Source organism: Dermacentor andersoni, chromosome 8 (assembly GCF_023375885.2).
Source record: "Dermacentor andersoni chromosome 8, qqDerAnde1_hic_scaffold, whole genome shotgun sequence".
Taxonomy (NCBI): domain Eukaryota; kingdom Metazoa; phylum Arthropoda; class Arachnida; order Ixodida; family Ixodidae; genus Dermacentor; species Dermacentor andersoni.
This window is the reverse complement of record NC_092821.1, coordinates 58,821,185-58,844,963: the sequence shown is the minus strand read 5'-3', so window position 1 is coordinate 58,844,963 and position 23,779 is coordinate 58,821,185. Positions and strand designations below refer to the sequence as shown.

Here is a 23,779-nt window from a genome sequence, read left to right as displayed (position 1 = left end):
CCGCAAGTTGCCAAGCATGGCGGGCGGTATGCGCTGCGGTCTGCGTGTTCGAAAAGCGCGTCGCCACCGGGCTGACCTTCCCGTTAGTACAAGTGCAAGAGAACGAACGCACCGATGCTCGCTTTAGATGATCGGACACGGGGGCGGAAAGGACGACCTCGCCAATGTCGATCATATGATCGCCGGCGCGATCAGCGGGTTCGTCACACGTTTCCTTTGCCAGCCGTTCGACGTCGTGAAGATCCGATTCCAGGTAAGCCGACGCTCCTTGCGCTGCGATCTTCCGACTCCTTTGCTACCAGGCATAACAAAACATTAAAATGCTGGGCGTGTGGTCCTTGCATCCTTTGCAGACTTTGCTGCAATGATTACCCCGTGCGATCGCAAATGTGAATAGTTGCAAGCTTATGCAATCCGGAAGAGTAATGTTCAATCACGATCGAACAGAAACGAAACGTCGTGTTCGCTCGCGATTGTTTTTGAAGGCGTCTTGTGTCAATGTAAACAAAATTCATCTCCGATCGCTTTCGGAGCATTACTTTCGGTAGCGTGCGATTAGAAAACACTCGTGTATTCCACGCTTGTATCTCTTTGGGTCAACGCACCGGGCGATTGGCAGATAACCGGCACACCTGTAGATAACCGCGGCCACATCAGAGTGACGCAAATGGAGTCATACGTTTCGGTGCTCCTTTAGCCGGTCGCTATAGGCACTTAATTAGTAGGCTAGTATAGAACGTAATGCGCGTCTCTGTTGTCAACAGCTACAGCTGGACCCCATCAAGGCGTCCCACCCGACTGCCAAGTACACGGGAGTATGGCGCGGGACTCGGCGCATTCTTCGCGAGGAAGGCATCAACGCCTTCTGGAAAGGACATGTGCCCGCTCAGATGCTCTCCGTTGTCTACGGTGGAGTTCAGGTAAGCTAAGCGACAGACCGCGGCGAGTATGTCGATGCGTAGCGTGTCAACAAACGGTGCGTCGCATTCGGAGCGCGTGGTTTCCGACAGCTGACCTTGGGGACTGCCGTAGTAGTTGCAGGATGCTGTTGTGCTGTTCGTCTAAATTTTACTACGTAACCAGCAACTCGCACGCCGCTTATAAACGCCCTCACACCGTGAGACGCGCATCTCGTGACGTACGCTCGTGTGAAAGGAAAACAAAAATATTGCCTCACTTTGAACGGACCCGAATGTTTCAGCCTACTCAGTGGCCCGCTAGCCTTTTTGCCGTCAAATTTAACATCCGTTTATTTCTTCGCGGCAGGCACGACCTTGCCAGAAGATTACGTTTCGCTTTGCTGTGTCAGACGACGTTGTCTGCTATCGTTCGTTGACGCCACAGTTTCGTCCCGACCGCCGGTAACAGCGGGCGCCGACACCCATCTGTGGCTCCTCTATTTCGAGGCCTTTCTGGTGCGCCGGGTTATCCGGAAGCTCGGTACGCGCGCTCACTCTCCCAAGGTCGAGGCCTTTGCACTTTTGTTTGTTCGTTCTTCAGGACGGTGTACGGGTTTGAGTGGCGAAACGCGCGCGTAAACAGACGAAGGAAAGCGAGGAGAAAGGGTCACGCAGCTTTGCCAGACGGCGGCCGTCGCTGATGGAACGTCGCAGAGACGTCAAGCTTGCTGAAAAACAGGAAGGACACTTCACTGTAGAGCTCTTGTGTAACAGCTTGTCTCCATTACTGTCCGACTCCCGCCCAGCAGAAGCTGGTTTCTTATGCATCTGGCTAATCATAAATGATCGGGAATGGGGCAGTGAGCAGTTGTTTGAATATATTGAAGACCAGTGCTTTGTGTGCATTCGTTGATTTCCGTGCAGTTATAAAGACTAATAGCATATTACACTGTATTGAATTTTAATTTAGAAAGGCTGTGGAGCCTGTGACATAAGTATAAATTCATTTTGTTCTGGCATGAGTGGAATACAGGGTGTTTCAGTGAACATTTTCAAAAATTCTTAAAGGTTGCATGTGGCAGATCGCACAATTCGAGTTCATGAGCTGGTCAACTCGAAGCAGCGGACAACACTTACACAAAAAATTAAAGTGCATAATTGATTAATTAACAAACATTTGCGGATTAAGTTTTAAACTAATTTACCCTATGGCCCATATTGCCATTTACAAATTGTAACCAAGCAAGTACAAATGACAAGCAAGTTGCACTGAAGCCATTCCCATACCATTATGCTTGGGCCATGGAAAGTTGAGCAGTGATACTGCAGTGTCCTGCTTAGCACAGCTTTGATGATTCTCATTATGTCGAAGGGTATTTACACATACACATATTTACATTATGTGTATGTGTAAATGCTTAATATGTAATATGTGCTGGACAAGTTATGTACTTTTGTGAGCAAAAGTGGCAGAACACAAAGCAGAATTTAAACGGCACTTGGCCATTACTTTGCGGAACAGTCACCTTTTATTAAAGCGTTATTATAGTCTAAGGTATAGTCATGTGACTGAAGTATATATTCAACTAAAAAAAAAAACTTTCCAGCTGTTACAAAAATATAGGTGAAAACCAGAGGGGAATGCATTAGTTTTGCACACCTGGATACCTTTCATTGCAGCGTGCATATCTGTGCACGCTCTCAGATGCCGCACGGAACAAAGCCCTCACCGTTTGTGAACATTTGAACAAGGTTGGCCTTTTGTTCCCCTTTGCTTGGTGTTGGTGTTGGTGTGTCAAACTGTCTGTGTGTCAAAAAATTAGCATACATATCTTGTGGTGCTTGTTGGCTTTAGTTGTACTTCCTTGGTAAACAGAAGCAAGTGATCTGTTAATACTTAGAGGCTTTTCTTCACATGTGTGCAAGCTATTTTCTGCATCTGGTTAAATTGCCTAGGTATATAAGACGGGACTCTGAACTGTCGAGACTATCTTTCCTGAGGAGGAAGGGGAGCTATCTATGCGTGCCACTAGGTGCGCATACTACACTATTCTTTTTCTCAGTTGACCAAGCAACATCTTTGTGTAATGCTTCATCTTCTCACTCCGTGGCTTTCTTTTGAGCTTCTGCCACCATCTGCATCAATTATGCAATGATGAGAACAGTGAAAGAACAATGTTTACCCATTGAATTCTGTTCCCTTTTGGGAAATTACTAATATCAAAGAGCACATTCATTTTATGTTTGTAATGGAAAGGTGGACAGTCAAGGAGCATTCCATGTTTAAGTGCCCAAGCCATTGCGTGATGCAGCGCAGTGATTAACAGTGGTTGAACGAGGGTGGCTTCAGGCTGTAGCCCACGTTTCGACGAGGGCAACTGTCTTTGTCAGGGCAGCTACTGTGTCGGTAGTTGTGCTGACAAGGACATGTTCCCTCATCGAAACGTTGGCTCCAGCCTGAAGCCACCCTCGTTCAACCACTGTTAATCACTTCACAGAGTGTGTTCGACACTGCATGCTGGCATTTGCAGATCATTAACATAGCTGGTTGTCTATGCTAACCTTGGAATAATGTGCTCAAAGAAGTGGTGGAAAAGAGCAGGCACACACACTGTGTCTTTGATCGTTGCCACTTGCAGTTTTCTTCTAAGCACCTCGACAGGAGTTCCTTTGCTGTGTGTGTGTGAAAGCTAGCTTCTCTCGTGTACCTCACTGTGGCCGTCATTGCCACATGCAGTTCTCCTCTTGGGAATACCTGACACGGCAGCTTGAGACGGGCCTTGGACCCGACCGTGGCCAGCAGTGGCACAACAGCATCAACTTCACGTGCGGCTTTGCATCAGGCTGCATCAGCACCGCCGTGGCTCATCCTTTCGACGTTATACGAACCCGCCTCGTAGCACAGATGGAACCCAAGGTGGGTTGCCAGCACTATTGTTGTGCGTCCCCTCATTTTGAGGGGCCATGCATTCTACTTTGTTCATGTAAAACAAACTTGCCTAGTCACTAAGCAGTACAGTCATGAGCTCCTAAACCAAATATTATTCCTGTACGGGGCAGCTTGGAACCAATTCCTTCACTTGAAATGTGCGTTATTGCCTTTGAAGGGACACTAAAGAAATAATACGAAATTCTGGGGTTACATGGGCTGAAGCCATAATTTGATTAGTTATGAGGCACACCATAGCGGAAGATGCTAGAATAATTTTAACCCCCTGGGGTTCTTTTAATGTTCACCCAATGCATAGCACACGAGTGTCTTTGCATTCCGGCCCTATCGAAATGTAGCCGGTATCTAACTTGATGCTCAGCAGCGCAACACCATATCCACTGAGCTGCAACGCAGCGAGAAAATAAAAACATATTTTCATGTTGTGGTGATAATGAAAAACCGAACATTGCCAAAAGTGTTGAGTTGAGAATCTAAACCCTTTTTGGGCAAACTTGTGCCCAGAAAGACAAGCAACACTCAGATTACGATAGTGGTGAGCACAGTAATTTGTTGTCGAATTTAAATCCTTCAAATTTAGTTTGTTTGCTATTTATACATGTCTCACCGTACAATCCAGATTAATCAGTGGTGCACACACACATTCGACAATGTACCTCGCTATACACATATGCGATCTGATGAGATGCACATCCTTTGCTGTAGAGCTGCTGGCAACATCAGAGACATTTGCATACTGTAGGCATGCCTTGCACTGAGCAACAACTTGATAAACAATATCTAGTGGAAAACGAATGCAAGCAAAAAGTAAAATGATGCATGTAAATATAAAAAGGTGCCTGGTCTGTTTATAGCAAAAACAAAAAAGAAATGTCTGGCTTGTTGTCATGTAGGTGGAAAATGGCATGTGAAAAGGGGCGCGATAAAGTCACTAGATTTTTTATGACTTGATTTCAAAATTTTTTTTTTTACAACTTGCCATGGTGGCTGAATGTTGTGTTGTAGCGTTTCTCTTAACAAGTAGGTGGTAATTTCCCATTGCATGGTATTTCATTCGTTTTGTGGATATTTACAGAATTTATTTGAACAGTTCATTTGTTCCAAGCTTCCACTGCTTTCAGTGCGCCATTTGCAGGCACGCTGCCATTTCCTGGCCTCCCAATTAGTTCAGATACTATAGAGTCCGCTCGAGAAAGGCTGTAGTCCAAGGTTTGATATAAGCTGGCACAGTGGGGCTCAAGTGAGGACACCAAGGAAAATGTGTACATATTTGTAACACAATAGGCATACTAGCAGGCCCGTTTATTCAAAAATTTAGGATGCAGGAAGAAGACGACTGTAAGGAAGAACACTTGTTCAGTATGCCATTGAATTACACATGGCAAAATGGAACAAAGAAGCATCTTTGAGTGCAGCTACAATTCTGGGTGCGCAATATGTTTGAGGACATAATGGCACTTTCGCAAACTTCATGAATAGCAACAATATTTCAGACAAGAATCAAAGTATGCATTTCAGTATATTTAAATTCTTTGTTTTTGCTAATAGAAGTAATAGGACCATTAAGCAAAACCAACTTCAGCCTCAGTAGCTCACTGAATTTAGCTTTGATAACAGCTGCATGCTCCGATCACATAGCACAAGTAATGTTTTGCAGTGCTTCCACGATATCAGTTTTTGGCGAGTTTTTAACATTGTGCGGCTGTTTTCTTAGTTCTCCTCTCATTGATGCTACCCATGCATAGCAGTGTAGCAAATTTGCATTGGGAACTAAGATGCCACATGAGGGTGACATGGCCACACAAGTTCACACCTAGCCGCCCTTGAGTTGCGCAGGCATTGTGGGAGCAAGCAAACTATTACTCAGAACTGTAGCCTAATGAAGTTGTGCACAGGAAGCTTAGCTGCTGAATCTTCTAATTAATACTGCTGGACAATGGTTGCAGTTAGCCTTTCAGGGTTCTCACTCATCATGGCCTCCAACTGCTGGTGAAAGTCGACCTCCTGAGTATCATATGACAGTTGGCAGCGCTTGTTCCTCTTTGTCTTGAATGATCATTGGCGAAGAACTCTTGTGTCACCCGGACAACAAAGGATTTCATGGAATTCAAGAGTGTGGCAATCTTGAAATTGCTGGGGGCTGTGCGTAGCGTGACTAGTACAGTTTATGGTTTTATCTCTTGTGTCAGACTCAAAGCTGACGCCCTGGAATAATTGTGCTGGACAGGTGGAAGACAAGGCTAAGTGCGTAGCCAGATGGAATGACTGGTATTGTTTATGGCGATTTGAAGCCATGTTCTCAAGTACCTTGGGCACCCAGCAGAAAAAAGGCTGTTCATGGGATGTAGGCCAAATGAAATTATCAAAAAATGTTTTGATCATACATGGCTTAACACCCACTTTACAATCAACTTGTGAATGCATACAAAGGGCCTTTAATCAAATGAAAAAAATTTTATCATGGCACATTGCCTTGCATTTTTAGAAACCTATCTGAATAACTGCAGTATCTATATCACTATCAATGAGTAGTTATTCCCCTTCAAATGTCAGTTAGCTCGGTCCATAGAAAATCTAAATTTTCTACACATACTTACGCCTTCAGCGTCATTATAAGCACAGAGCAGAAGGAAAGATTAGAAATTTTGAATTATGAAGTCGTTCTGTTAAGACTACAGACACCAACTTCATGACTGAACTCTTAGAAAAATGTAAGAAATTTAATACCTGTTTCATGTGCAGAATGCTTTGAAAAGACCCAGCCATTTTAGAAATTCGTCTAATGTAATTTTCTTCTGTCATAAACAATGAGAGATGCAAACATTCTGCATAGACACATCCTGGTACTGGCAGCAGACACCAGTGCATACAAGTTTTTTAATTGCGATAGTACTTGTGTGGACACTACAGGTGAATTTTTGCCAGCTGCACCACTGTGACGTTTCGTAGGAAGTCCGAGTGCAATAGATCCTATCGTGCCCTGCATGCCATATGCTGTGTGTGCAAGGGAAAGCATGCAAGGGTGAGACGAGAAGGATGGTGACTTGATGCACGCTGTCTTCTCGCACGCTCAGTAGGTGCACGTGAAGAGCAGGGAGCTGAGCACGTGGTAACATGCTGAAGCGTGCGCTGGAGGACCAGGTGAGCGGGCGTTGCAGCCATGGCTCCGAATGGATGTCCCCACTCCTGAGTGCAAATGCGGCCCGCGCGCCCTATCTTGGAATTAATCTGCAGCGGGTGCAATGCTTGGGCGTTCCAAGATGGCTGATCGCTTCATGCACCCTGTCCTTCTGTATGCCTATAGTGTACCCTATGTCCCTTAGTGTTGTTTCTTTGCACTGTTTGTTCAAATGTCAATGCTTCACCTTCTGGGCAAAACTGTGAAAAATTTCATGCATATCAATAGATATTTTTGTGCACATTTACTAGCCAGAAGTGGCTGAAATATGTGCAACTAATTTTAGACAAATATTTTCATCCATGCTTTTACTATTGAGGCGCTGTCTTGGCATGTTGCAATTATGCACGCAATGCCTGGAGGTCATATCATGTATCAGTGTCCAACGTGCAATTCATAAGGGTATAAAGAAGCTACGGACCATGCAGTGAGTGATGGAACATAAAATGAAAGGCATAATGCTAAGAATCAGGAAGATAGCTGTAACTATAGTTTGTGTCCAAATAAACCTGCCAGGATTGATTCTCTTAAAGTAACTGATAAGGATTTCAAAGGCGTTGTGTACAACATTGCCTTAAGCGATTGCAAGAGCCAGAAACTCGACATGGCTGCCATGTTTTGGATATCACTTTTTACACAGCAAGCGTGCGTGGACATGGAGAGCAAAAAATGGAGCTGGGCAGGCTGTTCCGTGCATAGGGCAGATAACCAGTGGTATATCAGGGTTACATAACTGGGTGCCAAAAGAAGGCAAGCGCAGTTGAGGATGGCAGAGAATCGGGCGGTGTGATGAGGAAGTTTGGAGGCATAAGATGAGGTTTGCTGACGTAAGGCAGGAGTAATTCAAGAATGCCAGGAGAGGTCGGGGATCTGCAATGAATGTAATTAGGCTGATGATGATAGTCAAGGTAGCATATTGAAGACACAAGTTTCAAGCCTTTCTTTTTTCTTTCTTTCTTTTTTTTTTCACGACCTTGGCAATCCCCAGTGAGCTCCTGCTGTGTGTGTTCCATGCAGACTTACCATTCTATAGGGCAGGCGGTGAGCTGCATGTGGCGGCAGGAGGGCCCCACGGCCTTCTACCGTGGCTTGCTGCCCACCCTTCTGCAGATTGGGCCCCTGTCAGGATTCCAGTTTGGCTTCTACTTCTTCTTCGTCAACCTCTGGGAGCTGCTGCTCCATCCCGAGAGCCACGTAACCGGTATGTGCCCCCATTCCCTCGACACCATGATGTTGCCTCTGAGCAGGCACACTGTACCTGAAGGAAGAGGAACATTCCAAATTATGAATGCTCTCATAGTTTAGTGACAGCGAAGAAGCAGGTAAGAAACAAAAGACTAAACTATAAATAGTTTATTGGGCTAAGTTGGGCCCATAAACAGGCAGTGCGGGAACAATAGCGGCAAGCATAGTCTGTGATCAGGTGAACTAACACAGAAGCAACTCTCAGTCAGCCATTATACCAAATAACACTCGAAAGCAGGGCAAAGGTTCTCAAAGGAGCTGTAATATCTAACTCAAGATACACTCAAGTTCGTAGATAATATTTTAAGTTTAAGAACAGACTAGGGGTATCAATATGGGCAGGCGATGCAACAATTACCACTTTGAAACAAAGTGACAGCACCAGGCATCAGCAGCAGTAAGAAAGTTAAGAAAGGAAGTACGCATGCAGCAATGCAAATTGGATACTTGCGTTTAAGTCAAAGTGTTTGATTTGAGAATTGGATGTTCAGTTTCTTAGATTTAGGGGGGGTTGAAGGTATTTGGTTGCTACAATTATTTGGGTGTACCTGCATTGCATTTGGATCGCAAACCACTGTAGCTGCTTCTTGTAACACAACCAGGAATGATGACCACCTTTCACTCTTTCCGAGTTGAGTGTATTTGCGACATCATTTGCTCCTTCTGAAAGCAATAAATCAGAGTTTTCTAGCCACGACTATGTTTATTTTTCTACTTTTGAAAGCCGAGTATATTCTGTATTTGAACTCACACGAGCCAAGTGCATTCATTGCCACTCGAACTGAAAAATGCACGTTTTTTGTCGTGCACCAGCCTTTTATTGTTCATTACCATTATGGCTGATTTATAAATATTGCTTGCGATTGCCTGTGGGCATAGAAAATGTAAAAATTTTTTACTTCCGTCGAGTTGGAAAAATCAAGTTTCAGAAGGCTACAAATAACATCCGCAGTCCCAATGGGACTTCACAGTCTGATTTCTCTGACCCGCTCTATTATTCTATTCTGCCCACACAATGTGACCTACTCCATTGAACCAGTGTAAAACAACAACCAAAATTTTGGCGGCCATTATATGAGTATTTTATGAATAAACTTCATCAATGTTTCTATTTGCCTAATCCAAGCTCGTTTTGCTTTCCAATACAGAACAAAATACCCATTCACGGCATCCTCACACAATAAAGTCTATAAATTACTTTAGTAAGTATCCAGGATATCAAGTAATGAAATAATTCTTAGTATTTTTCACCAAATATGCATATTTTTCAGCTTTCGCATTTTGGCTCTATTATTTTGCAAGCCTTGAAGTTGCCAGGTCTGCCCAATTTTAGTTTGCCAAGCCAACATAACATGACCGTGCGAAGCCGAAAGACACCATGTGGCTGTGATAGTAGCTAGTGTAGTGGGCAGCATCATCACCCTCACGGACAAGTGTTAGTTATTGTGCATGATGAAAACAGGAAGGGGAGAGGGCATACGAATGGCATTACATTTTATGAAGTTTTTTTTTTTAAATTGCATTATTATCAAAAACCTGCAAATCATGGCTTGTAGAAGCTGAACTCAAATTTTTCAGCAGCATTTATCATCTTTATCATCACCTGTGCTTTTTTGTGACTGTCTATGTCTCTCACATGTGCAATGTCCTATTACATTATGTTGATGCTGACATATCTCATTTATCCCCTTTGGAGATTTTCTCATTGGCTGCACTGTAAGGTAAAGCTAGAAATGTAAATATTAGCTAATAATTAATTCAGGATACTGCGTGCATTTTGTAAGCTCACAGTTCTCTAAAGTTCATGCATATATTACTATAATTTTCCTTTATTCAATCAAATGGAGTGGCAGTGAACTTGGCAGTGAATTGCAGATGGTATGGTAGACTTGTTCATCAGCAGAGTACCTTGGCTGCAGTGATATTGAAGCAAATTAAGTTTACCTAAGCTTAACGCCATTGCTTTCGTTAGGCCTCTCATTTTCTTTTCTGATTTGCTTATATGCAGCATGGTGTGTTGATAAGGGAGGCCAGTATACATTAATGTTCCTGGTTTACCACTGGTGTCTTAGCTCTCAAATTGCATGCATAAGTTAGATTTTATTGTGGGTTTTGCTCAGTGTCATCTTTAAGTGCAGAGTTACATCCAGCATAAAGGAGAACATGTCATCTGCAAGAGTGTTGGCCGAAAAATGTCATTTCCTCTATAAATAGTGGTGCTCTCTATAAATAGTGGAACAGTACCACTCATTGTGGATGTGATTCAATAAACAGCAGTTTCGCCCCCCAAGCAACAGACAGTGCCACTGTTCTTTCGACCTCATTTTTCATCTCGTGTCGCTGCAAACGTATACCTTGGCTTAAGTTTGGATGAAACTGGTATAGTTACTGTTTCCGAGCACGACATTAATACTTGCATTGCCGCTCTTGAGATAACGTGGAGACCCGCCCGTGCACACCAGCTTCTACTCCCAAGTGCATGTTCGCATGTTAGGTGCCCTCTTAGTACAAATATTGGGGTACCGTTGCGTTATCTATGGAGAGGTTAGCTAAACGCATAGGACGAAGGTTAAATTTCTGACAGCTGCTAGAGCGCACATCTTGGTGCTCTGTCACTCTTTTCTGGCAGCACAGTCCCGGCTAGTTGAAAGCAATAACAAAGAACCAGCTCACCTGTTGCATGAAATATTTTGAAACCAACATGCACAAAAAAAAGTGGTATCTAGCAGGGGACAAGAAAGAGGTAATCGGAGAAAAAAAGGCACTCAAGCGGTTCAACAAACCCCACTGCAAAATTCAAATTCCTGAAGGTCATTGAGCACAAACAACCCAATTGATTGGTCAGAATAAGGTCTTACCCTGGGCTCTCGTATCTGTGCAGTATCCACTGTAATGATGCCACCCTAATGCCAGATGTGTGTGTGGGTGTGTGTCTCTACCCCGTGTGCTGCCAGGTATGAGCCAGAGCGTGGCCTGCGGAGCCCTCTCCGGCTTTGTGTCCAAGACACTCGTCTACCCCCTGGATCTCATCAAGAAGAGGCTGCAAGTATGTCTTTGCCAGCACATTTTTTTTTCTTATTTTCGACAAAAAGCCAATGGCCACATCTTATCCACCCTGTGTGGCACTTCCTTTGTTAACCATTTCTGGTCCAATGATTTCTGTGGCAGTCATGTTTTGTAGAATATATGTGACGTCAAGAAAAACAAGCAGTAAAACTATCATTGTCGGCAAGGTGAATTACATAATTTGTTTACTTTACGCAGCAGGTAAATGTGGCCCTCTCTGAAATTTCACAAAGATCCATTTGTTGCATCGCACTGAAGTTCTACCTCTGCACTCTACTTTTGGAACCTGCTGCCTGTTGCTTGTACCCTACTTTGGGCGACACAGAATTGCCTTCAGATAATCTATGGCCGTATGATGATTGTGCGCTAAGACGTCTGAAGAACCACATGCTACGTACAGTGCATTGAGTTTATGGCATTTCATGAAAAAACCTTCGATTCATTGGCAGAACTCCAGTGGGAGCTTTTCTTCGTGTTCCTCTGTCTTTTGTCATTCCAACGCACATAATGTAAAATTTTTACTTCGTTGTAAGAAATTTGGACCACAAAGGGCTAAGGTTCGTGGAAGCGAAGGTTAGAATCGCTGTTAGAGACGCCTATTTAGCATGACTAATGCATATATTTGTACCTAGGGGGCCATTAGTTGGCTTTCATCATTCTCATTCTTCTTGTGACCATCTCACCTTTGCCTTGGTCAGGAGCTGCACCAATATTGTTTGAAAGACGCATATCTAGAGGGCACACCTGCCACTTCTAGGCAGGAATTAAAGGAGTACTACCAACATAACATTTTCAACTTCTCATTCTATTGCATTAAAGACCTGGACTTCAAAACCCAGGAGGAATACTGGCAAGTTGCCTAGTGCCCTAAATAATTTAATATAATAGCTTTTCTCCCGACCAGCTTTGGTTTTGTTTCCCGTATGCATGTGTCGTGACACATAAGATGAACATGTGCAAGCAAGACATGGCGATGTTTTGGCACTCGCTCCGGCTTGCTCAATCGTCTACTGCACTGCCACTCAATGCATGGCCCATAGTGGCAACCTGACAGACCAGGGACAGTTGTTGAAGAAATGTTTAAAAGTTGCAAGATAGCATCACCGGCAAAGCTAGTCTGTCAAATTGTACTGAGTATAGCTAATTCGTTTAGCTTGCCTTCAGTGTGTGAATGCTCGTAACTTACCATGACCTTTGATTGGTAACTGCTTACTGACAGTCATTTAAACTGTGAATTGTACAGCACAATATGGTATATTTTAATCATTAAGATAAGAAAGAAAACAGTACGTCGAACCAGTGGCACAACCAGGAATTTTTTCGGGAAAGAGGGTCGGGGAAGGAGGAGGCTAGCGCTTTGAATGGGGAGAGAGGGCGAAGTCAGTTGTGTGTTGTCACAAGTTTTTTTATGCCAGGTGTCAGGTACACAGAAATTGCTCGGCAACACATGCTCGGTGTTGCCTCCCCCCCCCCCCCCTCTGGCTACACTTGTGCATGGAACAAGTGGCAGTACTCAGAAATGTGACCTCTTGTGGCTGGTATTTAGTGCTCAAACTATGCTCGATCACACTCTAGTCATGAAATACTTACACTAATTATTCGATTATAAGGCAGTCATGATTATATAAGGTGAGGGTGCTGTAGGAGGACCCAAGAAAAGGGACTTAATCATGCGCACTAATCTAAGGCAGTACACAGTAGGCAACAGATTATTCAGACGCGACAGAGATTGCCCAAAATAGTGAATTATCGGTAGAGGTTGTGCACGGATTTCGCATTGTGGTGTGGCTTCATGGCAGCATGGTGCATGTTGCAGGAAAGCCACACCATAAGGCGAATTTCGCACTGCCGTGAAGTCGCACCTCTAGGCAAAATTCGCATATATCCCTAACCCCGTCTTTACTAGATTGTTTTAGTTTAGCGTCTTTACAGTCCACTCCGGGTTTCCCTGATAAGCCACAGTGGAGCGGCGGGCGATTTTCATGTTTTAGTTATATGTTTAGCGTAACGGAGCAGACCTTTCATAGTTGCAGTGCCCTCTGGCAAAATTCACGATATTGAAACAAAATAAAAACACCCATTGATCACTTCTATAAAGTAAAACGAATATATATATAACTTCCTTGTCCATGAAGTATGTAGAAGTATGCTTGTAATGCCTTACCGGTCCATTTTATTCAGTTGAAGATAAAGCGCCGTCTTTGGGAATGCCACGTGATAGCCAGCGAGCTTGCTTTCTGCATCCAATCCAATAGTTTCTGACGCCAAGGCTAGCCAACGTGCTGCACAGCACGCATCACATCCTCCCATGCTGCGGGGTATTCAAATGGGTCCGTATTGCAACTTCTTGTAGCAAACATAAATCTTAGTCTATGTGAAATCGCTTTTGTGGCTTGCGCTGCACAGACGAACATAAAGGCATGGTTGAAGTGCACAGCATGGTCAAGAACATGTCACTGGAGGCAGCCATCTTGGAAAGAGCGAGGCAACTGAGAGGCCTCGATGCACGCACGAGAAAGGGCCCTCGCTAGCGAAAGACGGCAGCGACGCTCCTCTCAGGCAGCTTGTAAGCGAACCGTGTTTGTTGCTCCGCTAGCTCGCTTCTGGCTAAGCAGAGGGCGCATGCACATTCGTGCTTCCGCTCTGCTCAGCTGCTGAGTGGAGCGTAAAAACGCCAAACTAAAACACTCGGCTATTGCATTTTTTTCAAATTCTCGCTCTCATTATATGTGCAAAAATGAAGTAGTGCCTCACCTGCCAAGGTTTATTAGTTCTTACAATTTGCACTGGTGTCTCAAATCTGGATCCCCGGATATGTGGCACTGCTACCGCCATACTGCAACACTAACTGAACCTATCAGCCTTGCATATAAGGTGGGGACCTGACATTGAGGCTAAGGATTCTGGGAATAAACCTAGCCTTATGTTCGAATAAGTAAGGTACATTGTAGTGCCTTTGAGCTATCGAGTGTGTGGTTTCAATGGTAAGGCTGCAAAAGTCATTCCCAAAAGTATTCTGCATGCACAATTGCATTAAAGTGTACATCTAGGATGTAGCAAGTTGCAATGTCTGAAGTGCGTCTGCTGCCTTTTTGGTTAGCGACAATGTCAGTAGTATGGAGAAATAAGTGGCTATGATGTGGTACCTTGCCAGGCCTAACCAATGCGATTATGATGGAACAGCCTAGGAAACTGCAGACACTCAAAACCCAAAGTGTATGTTTATTCTGTTCATGTCGTGCTTCGAACACAGGTTATACAGCACCAACAGCTTTATAAGTGCCTTAATTAAGAAGGCAGTGTTGCAAGTGAAGCAGGTGCCTCATTTCAATTCAAATTGCTTGGCCCAAAGTAGGTGTTGGTTTCTAGTCGGTTTTCACACAAATTTGGTGTTTGCACAAAGTTGTTGCCAAGTCTGTTGGGGGTGTGGGCTCAATCTGGGCACTGAGCAGACAGACACATAGTAGTGCCGTGACGAAAACATAGGCACACAATCTTTATTGGAAAGCCTCATATATACTCTGAAAGAGAGTGCCACTTATACCCCTGTCACACTAGACATTCTAATGTCATTAGATTCGAATGACATTTGATGCAACGAATGCCATTCGACCCACGGTGGTGCTACACAGGAAAAATTAATGTGATTCGGTCATGATATCAATGGCGATCATTGCAAAAAAAAAAGTTAGGGAGTAAAGTAGAACAAGCATTGTGTAAAATGTCTGAAGAGTCAATCTATTTACTTTGATATAAATATGGAGCGTCGCTCCACTGAAATAACACATGTATAAAACTTCTAATTTCAGAACCTCTGGCCACTATAAGCCAAAACAAGGCTTAACCAGCTTAATAGCCATAGCCGATAAATTGCACTGACATGACAGCGCTGAACGATGACGCTCAGTTGCAGTAGGTGAAGCTGTTAGTTGATGTGTGCTTTCCATTGCGAGCAACGCATACTAATCAGAGGAAGAGGCTCGATCATCAAATAGATGCAGATGCCACTCGAGACGCCAGAAACACGCACAGAGGTGCCCTATTGTTTACAGTACGGCCGACTATTAAAGTGATGGCCGCCAAACGCCACTGAGGTGGAGAGTAAAAACATTTTGTGACAGCCTGCTGTACAGTCTCTCTCTAGTTAAAATGACAGATTCCTTAAGCCACGCAAAATTAATTGCCTCTTTACACGAGTGCTTCTGAAATTACAAACGCTCAATGTCATATTTTGCCTTGTCTCTGGTGTGGGAAGTACAGGGTGTCTACCAACCAGGAAAACCGGGGAATTCTCAGGGATTTTGAGTAGTCTGGAAAAACTCAGGGGAAAACTCATGGAATTTGTGCCTCTATCAGGGAAAATTAGCGATAATTTTGTTGAAAGGGTCAAAAGTCGCAGTAATGCTGGCTCGAGTAACAGACAGGAATCGTAATGAATCATCTTTGACGCCCTGTCGTCGGCTAAAGGAGTTTTCCAGTGTACAGTCAACGACCGACTTTCCGGATGCCCGATAATTTGGACGGCTTCGCGGCACCACCAAGTACCCCATAGAGGCAATGTATCAGAACGTCTGATATTTTGGATGCAAGAATCCTTCGTCGTCAGATTTTCCTGACTTTTTGCCGTGACCACAGGTCCGAAACGGCAATAATCAAAGCCACCACCGCTGCCGTTTTGATATCCTCGCTGCCTCGAACCGGTGCTCTCGCACACAGATCCGCTGGCAGCCGTAGCCACCACTATGGCAACGCTAGACCTAGCTGCTTCGACGTTCGCTATTAAGCTTCTCGCTGTTGGGTGCCGTGTTTTTCATTGAAAGGTTTCACTGCTGTCAGCAATGGCACCGACTGCGCCTTTGTGGCCCTCGTGATTGGCTTAAGAGCTTGGAAAGCATGGTGCATTGCATAATGCCGGTTCTCGAAAGTCAGCTTTGCCTCTTTACAGACATGTTACTTGGTGAAGCATATGCAAAAGTATTGCAGTGAAGCATAACAAGCGTGGGAAGGGGCTATTGCCACGGGACACAATATGTACTCCTTAATTATACATGCGTGCAACCGGTATGTCCTGTTACAGTACGAGCACTGATATGCCTAATACATCTACTGACAGGCCTTCAGAGCATTTTCGAATGTGCCTGTGGTGGTTTGAGCCCTTAAGGGCTGTAAATTACATGCATTTATTTTTTCCAACTGGCCAATTTTTCGGACGTTTTCGCGGCCCCTACAGAGTCTGAAAAATTGGACGTGGACTGTGCAGCTGACCAAGAAGATGCTTCAAATGGTCCGTGAGGCGAACGAGTGGCGGAAGGAGGACAAGAACAGAAAGGACCGACGCATTGAGGAATGAACAGGAAAGGAAGCGTGCTGCCGCCGTTTTGAAGGAGCTTGAGCTCAAAAAAAATAGTGTTGGCTGATGCCGAGATGCAGGTGTCTCTCATCGAAATCAAAATAAACTCTTTAAAGCCGTGAAACACAACACTGAAGCGTCGTGCGTGGGCTGAGAGTATGTCAGGACAATTGAGGTTTACTTACGAGCTGTTGAGAGAAAATTTCAATTGCGACAAAGTTCAGGCCTCATACCACTGAGTTTGCTATCAGTTGATAGAAATAGCTCATATTCGAAAATATTTGCTTCTGTATGCATCTCCTTTTTATTCGTATTTGAGGATGCCCAACACAATTTGCAATTTTTTTCGAAGACATTTTATTTGCGGTGCATTTTACTACCCCTCCCCCCTTTCTATTCTCTTTTTGAATAATATCAACACTACTCCTTAGTACTCAAACTGGATTAAGTCGGCTTTTTTAAAAATTTTTTGCATATGCTTACTAGAGAGCGACAGCATCGGGCGACGTGGTTTCAGTCCGTCTTGACATAAAACATAGTTCTGCATCACTCAGGGAATTTGAAATGTCAACTTGGTAGACACCCTGGAGTATACGTTCGCTTTGACTGCAAAGCTGAATGAGTTTCTCGAACTCAGTCGATTGCAGAATTCATTCGATTCTAATGGCATTAAATATTGCTGTGTAGCAGCCAAATAATGTCATTTGATGCTAATGCCATTCAATTTGAATGACATTAAAACGTCCAGTGTGACAGGGGTAATACACGGCCATAGTGACCATAGATTGAAACTAGGTGGCACTGGCATCTAAAGTTAGGTGCACACGGGCAGTGCAAATGCCATCGAGTCATATTTTGTTGACCCATTCACAATCCATTCAGTGCTAAATCTCGCTGCTCTGTTTGCGCGATTTTTCTGCAGCCGCACTTCGAAGTATACAGGGCCATTTGTGGCTGGTGGTTAACCCTCGTGATCGAATACAGGCACACCAATGCTGTGGGGCAAAGCGTTAATATTGTCTTATTGTAGTGACAGTACTAATGCTTGTAGTATACAATCTGATTAGACAATGCTATTTCACTGCAGAATCCACAACAACATTCAGGAATATTTCAGTACTGTAGGTGTGCATTGCACCGAGTGACAAGTAAATATTGGTGACAATCTGGTGGAAAACTGTCGCTGTCAAACAAAACAATGTGCGTGTGATAATGTAGGCACTGCACCTGAATTGCAAGAGCAAATCAAGCACTTCATTGGGTTAGGCCTTCTGTGCACAGTGTGCTCTGCACGATGTACTGATGTCAGAAATTTCAAACGAGTGCCACAAGTGACACATTTACAAAAGAAGAGCCCAACTGCAGGGCCTTCTTTCAATGCTTGTGTCTTTCGCAGCCGTTCTTTCCAGCGAATAATGGTGCACTGTCATGACATAGCAAGCTTACCCTACGTCTATCTACCTAGCCTGTTTACACTGCTCCTCAATAGAAAAAAAAATCCTTTGAAGTTTCTCCAGTGCTGGGCAGAATTCAGCAGAGAAGCCCGACAATTTTATCACTGCACCAAACAATGCCAGCAAGCAGCAACGGCGCTAGCACGCACTGTGCATATTGCAGGCCATGCAAAAGGTGGGGGGACTTTGCACAGGCCTTGCAGGCGTGCCGCCAAATGGCTCAGCATATCCGGAGGGAAACGTGAGGGAGGAGCTCAGCTGCAGTACACATCTCACATATGATGCGTTTCGGCAATACAGTGTGTCGCTACATGGCTCCAATTCCAGTTGCAATTAACGTCGACATTAATCGTGAGATGGGTTTTCGCCTGGCATGGTAGACCTGTGGCTGTAGCGTTGCGCTGCTAAGCTCAAGGTAGCGAGCTTGATACCGGCCACAGTGGCTGCATTTTGATGAGGTGAAACACAAATACACCTGTGCGCTCACATTTAGGTGCGCAATAATGCATTCAAGGCGGTCAGAATTAATCTCGAGGGCCCCCCCCCCACTGCTGTGTGCCTCATAATCAGGTTGATTATGAGGCACACAGCCTGATTATGAGATTATAGGGCCCTCTCCCCTTTAGAAGAACCCCACCTATAATATACTGTGGCGAGGAAAGCATATGTCGCCTTGAACAAGACAAGTCCACTTGTCAAAACCTTGTTCTTGTTTTACTCATCGTCTTGAATTTCCGCCTCCCGCCTTCCCCGTGTTTTCTTAATCAGGTTGTAATATTGCATTTCACTGACATTTATACACCTCACATTTTTCAACCTTTATAATTGCCAAATGTCGTCCTTTTACGTGAAAAAGCTTGTGGTAGAGTTACTGCAACTTTGAAAGTACCGTATTTATTCGTGTAAGGCCCACACATTTTTTTAATTTCTTGCAGGATACAGGCCCCACGTGGGGCAGGTTGATGGCTACTCACTGAAGCCTCAAGCTGTGCTCAGACTACTATGCAGAATAATGCAACCACTGGTGGCCAACTAGAAAAGCGTTTAACTAGTTGTCCTTGTTGGTTCTGCTGCCATCATCATTTTGCTGAGCTTGCCTCATAGGGTCTCTCACAGAGCTGGTCGACCTTTGCGCCATCCATACTGTTTGACATGCCCGTCTCTTTGAAGCTATGGATGACAGTCTCGAACAAAACCACACGCTACACATTCAGTATCCACACGTACACATTTTGCAGTGACACCCTCTTTGTGCACCCAAAGCACAACACAGCTAAACAATGAGCCGTTGCAAAGCTGATTCTGTCAAAGCACACTGGTTCTATGCCATGCGATCCGGCAGCATATGGTGGTGATGCCATCATCGACAAGACAGTAACTTGTGCCGTCCAGTTGCAGCAGAATGTGGGCATGCTCATGACACTTAGTGAAACCAAATTTTTGCCCTCCAAAGTTAGGGTGCAGGCCTTACCCAAGTAAGTATGGTGTGTGTCAGTACTCCTTTCAGCCATTTCACCGTCAACTTCCTGGCTTAATTGTTGTCGCTGATAACATCTTTTCTCTCTTTCCCAACCCACCCTCGATGCCAGGTGCAAGGTTTCATGGCACAGGGCATGCAGTTTGGGCGGTACACAGGCTTCGTCCACTGCATACGCTGCATCATGATGCAAGAGGGTGTGCAGGGCTACTTCAAGGGCTACATGCCAAGCGCCCTCAAGTCCATGGCCACCACCTCCTGCTACTTCGCCTCCTATGAGGCCGCCTGCGAGATGCTTCGGCTACGGCAAGGCAGCATCGTTGGGGGAAGTGACGATTGAGCCTTCCCTCTGGTGATGCCTTCCATAGACCTCTCGAAGCCCCCCTGTCTTTCTCTGTTGTGCGAGTGTGTGAGGGTTTGCTGCAACACTATGATTGTGGAAAAGAACAGCGACCGTACCCTCCTCCGTACTCCTTCCTGCATTTTACGTTCTGCGTAGGCTGCGTCAGCGCAAGACATCCTTCCTTACCGAGTGTCGCATGAATGGTGGCCGATTACCACTCAAATTTTGTACAGACATAGGGTTTTACAGTCGGATCAGCGTAATTCCACATTTGTGAGCATTATGTGCTTGTTTCATTCACAGTAAAGCCTAAGTGCATGTCAGCTGCAGCGACACAATTAAAATAAATGGCGATTTCACTGCAGCAAAATGGTGGTGCCACCTGTCACCCCTAAGATGAACTGCACCTTTCATCATAGCAGTGACAGATGACAGCACTGTTTTGCTTAATAAATCGGCTTTCCTTTAGCTGCATCGCGGCAGATGAGATACATTTCAACCTTACTGTATATGAAACAAGCAAATAATGCTCGCGAACGTGGTGATAAACTGAACCCACTGCGAAATGCTTTTATCTGTGCAAAATGGGAGTGGAAATCGGCTAGCATTTTAGCTTCACAATTCTTGTGTACCTGGTGCTGTTATTTATGCAACATTCAGCAAACTTCCAAGGTTGCACATCCATGTAACAATTTATGGCATTATGCAATTTGCAGAAGCACTTTCTGGTCAGTTCATGCTGGTGACCGATGTGAAAAGGCTTATGAAAAATTTTATAGTTACAATAATGGTGAATATAAATGTAGGCTATTGACTGTGTTGGGGTAAGTGATAGTGCCTTTCTTTCTTACCTGTGATTCGTTTTTGGGTATCTGTCTCTTGCATTACATGCATTTAGTTTTGGAAACGCAGGTCGACCGCCAGACAGTTTTATGTAATGAAGGAAATTGAAACCATCAAACCAATCATTCTTTTTCTTGAACGGAACATCACAGTTTAGACAAGCACATCTACTTGTGTTTCTGTCCTCACAAGTCAGTGGCATTTGGAGAGGCAAGCAGTTGCGACAGGTTTATGGAATAGTACATCCTTACCAGACGTTGCACCGTGTTTGTTTGTGTAACATTAGGATACAGCTCCTTTTTTTGCACTAGAAATTATGCGTAATAGATATTTAACTACACTACGTGGGGACAGTGCAGCTCTATGGTACGGTGCATTATGCTACATTGCTATGTTACACTATTGTACAGTGTGTCACAGTATGCTAAGCATGGCTCGTTAGCTCAGCACTGATTTCTCGTATTTAAGAAATATATCGTGGATGTCATTGATCAATGTTCGTAGCTTTTGAGTTTTCTGTTTGTCGCATTTCAGTTCGTTGAAGGCTCCTTCCTTGTTCCTTGTACCTGAGTGCCTGGAAGGAGAAGTCCATTATGCATGTAAGCTTAATGAGAGAATCACATTGTGCTTTAGTTGCTGTCTTTCTGTATAGTAATATAGCAAAACCAGATATTGCTGTTAAAACTATCATTTGTATGCTAGCAAAGATATTGTAAGCCTGCAATACCATGATGGCTACGTCACGAGGCCTCTGAGTGGCTCTAATGTATTCCATGTTTGGGCCGTCTAGTCCATAATAAGTTTAGAGATGTTTTCACAAATATTTCAGTTGTCGCCGCATTTAACTTCAGTGGCGTGTAGTCGGTGATAAACAACTTTGTGTGTTGGGCATCTCATGGACAAATCGTCTGAAGTGTGTAAATCTGAAGCAAATATTTCATTTTGGATTGTGTGCGGTCAGAATCAGTTATTAGCTGTGTGGCACATAGTGGGATTGCATTATGTTCATTGAAGGATGCGGTAGTAGGGAGTTTTATGGATGTCAGTGTTTTTCTTTGTGTTTGATGTGTTTTTGATTACCGGTGCTTGGACAGATATTTGCCGTTACAGTAAAGGTCGGAGACATTGGTGTGCTTTTGGTAGCTTGAGGGATGGGCAATCTCGGCTCGTTACCTAAATCACGGACAGAAATTTAGTTTTTCACAATCCTGGTATATTGCATTTTGTTTGTTTCCATAATTTCCTAAGGATGAAGATTAGCAAGGAAAGAGAGCTGTTTAAAATCTTGGCATGCAAAATAAAAGTGAAATTGATAGCTGCACCAGTAGCTCTTGCGTTACACAGAACTTAGTCTGTGTTAAAGCATTCAAAATATTGTTCACATTTTGGATGCCCACTAACAACAAATAGGTGGTTTCTTTTTTTTCCACAATGCCACTTGCCAAATATGTGTACCAAAGACCTGCGCATATTTTTCGTGTTTTTCGGTTTCGGTGCACTTCTGCTTAATGCACCTGGTCAACTTTTGCATTTTTCCAGGCCGTTATGCCTCATTGCAGCATCAACAACAAGATATGCAAAAAGCTTGCGGCTTAGGTGCTAGCATCTTGCACACTCACAAGCCATCCATTCTGGTGGTAGGTCTTGCTCAAGTGTAGGCATTGTACAGAAGAATGCTCAGTGTAAAGAGAATGATGATAGTATGAACGGGACGGCCCAGTTGACAAAAACTACTGGAATCTCCAGGTGGCTCTAAACAGTGTTGTTTGAGTCATATTTTCGCATGCTCTTTGTTCTTTAGAACTCTTTTGCAGGTTGACATTGTTGGATTGTGCATCTCTGAACCCGACATCTGTTGTACCATTACAGTGCTTTGTCAAGCCGTAATCTGCTCCGGTGTTAGTGCTCATGTACACATTTCATTGTAGTTTGTATACTGGAAGAAACATATACTTTTGGTTTGTGAATTTGCCAACTTCAGTGGGTTGTACTCAGTATGAAACTATTTTTTGTGTTGGGCGTCTTGCGGACACACCTTCCACTGTGTCTAAACCATTTCATTGTGTTTGCATGTCGGACTCAGCTAGATGCTCTTTGAGGAACCCATCGCTCAGGACCCAGGACATGCATGCACGGGCAACTGGACTAGTGAATGGGTCTAGTGCAGCCACACTAAACTGTGATAGCATGTATGCACTTAGGTAGCAGCAGATACTGTAGAGTTCAGGCTTTCTGTGCCGTAAAGGCCACTTTTGAGTGCTCCAACACCACAAATGCTTCCGTGTCACCAACACTGTTGCAATAAATGCTTAGAAGAATGTTTGTTTTCAGTTTATGGCTGTCCTTGCTGCATTGACTGGCACCCTGGCCCAAAGAAAGCATTGATGCTTCCCCAATTGCAAGCATTCTTCAGTTGTTGTTTTTTTTTTTTGTTGTTGTTGTTTTTTTTCAGTTAGTTTTTGTGGAACCAAGTTGATCTATGCAGTAGGTACAAGAAGCAGCTGATAGAAAAAGCCTGCTTTACAATGCTGCTAGGTAATGTCACAAAATTGCCTAAGCAGCTGTAAGCCCCCTGCGGATTGGCACCGTCTTGTGGTTGGAAAGGAATTCTGCATACCTTTTAACAAAAATGCCATTTCGTGTCGGCATTTGGACCGTGGTAGTCGGAGAACAAGAAACAGGAAAACATTTTTTATGACAGACAAGCTGAACGATCGGCCTGTTTCAAAGTTCTCAGCTTCAGAGAATTCAGGAATGGATGTAAAAGGAGAGAAGGTAAGAAGTTGACGAAAATGGTGAGTTTCAATGAAAATGAACTACAATGTTTATTGAGAGTCTCGAACTTAGACCACTTTAAGCGAGAAATTAATTGATGGCCTTTGGAACATCTTGTTGACAGTGGCCAAGGTCCCAAGAGAACCTTCTCAGACAAAGGTTCATTCTTGAAATTCAGCAAACGCTCTTCCAGTGATAG

At 44.1% G+C, this 23,779-nt stretch overlaps 1 protein-coding gene across 1 annotated transcript; it reads left to right on the top strand.

The window, feature by feature from the left end:
- On the top strand, positions 1-23,138 carry LOC126526330 (mitochondrial thiamine pyrophosphate carrier-like). Its single transcript, XM_050174230.3, has 6 exons — positions 1-253; positions 765-920; positions 3,637-3,816; positions 8,045-8,228; positions 11,227-11,318; positions 19,732-23,138. The coding sequence occupies exons 1-6, from the start codon at positions 128-130 to the stop codon at positions 19,957-19,959; spliced, it is 966 nt and encodes a 321-aa protein (XP_050030187.1). The 5' UTR covers positions 1-127; the 3' UTR covers positions 19,960-23,138.
- The last annotated feature ends 641 nt before the right edge of the window (positions 23,139-23,779 follow it).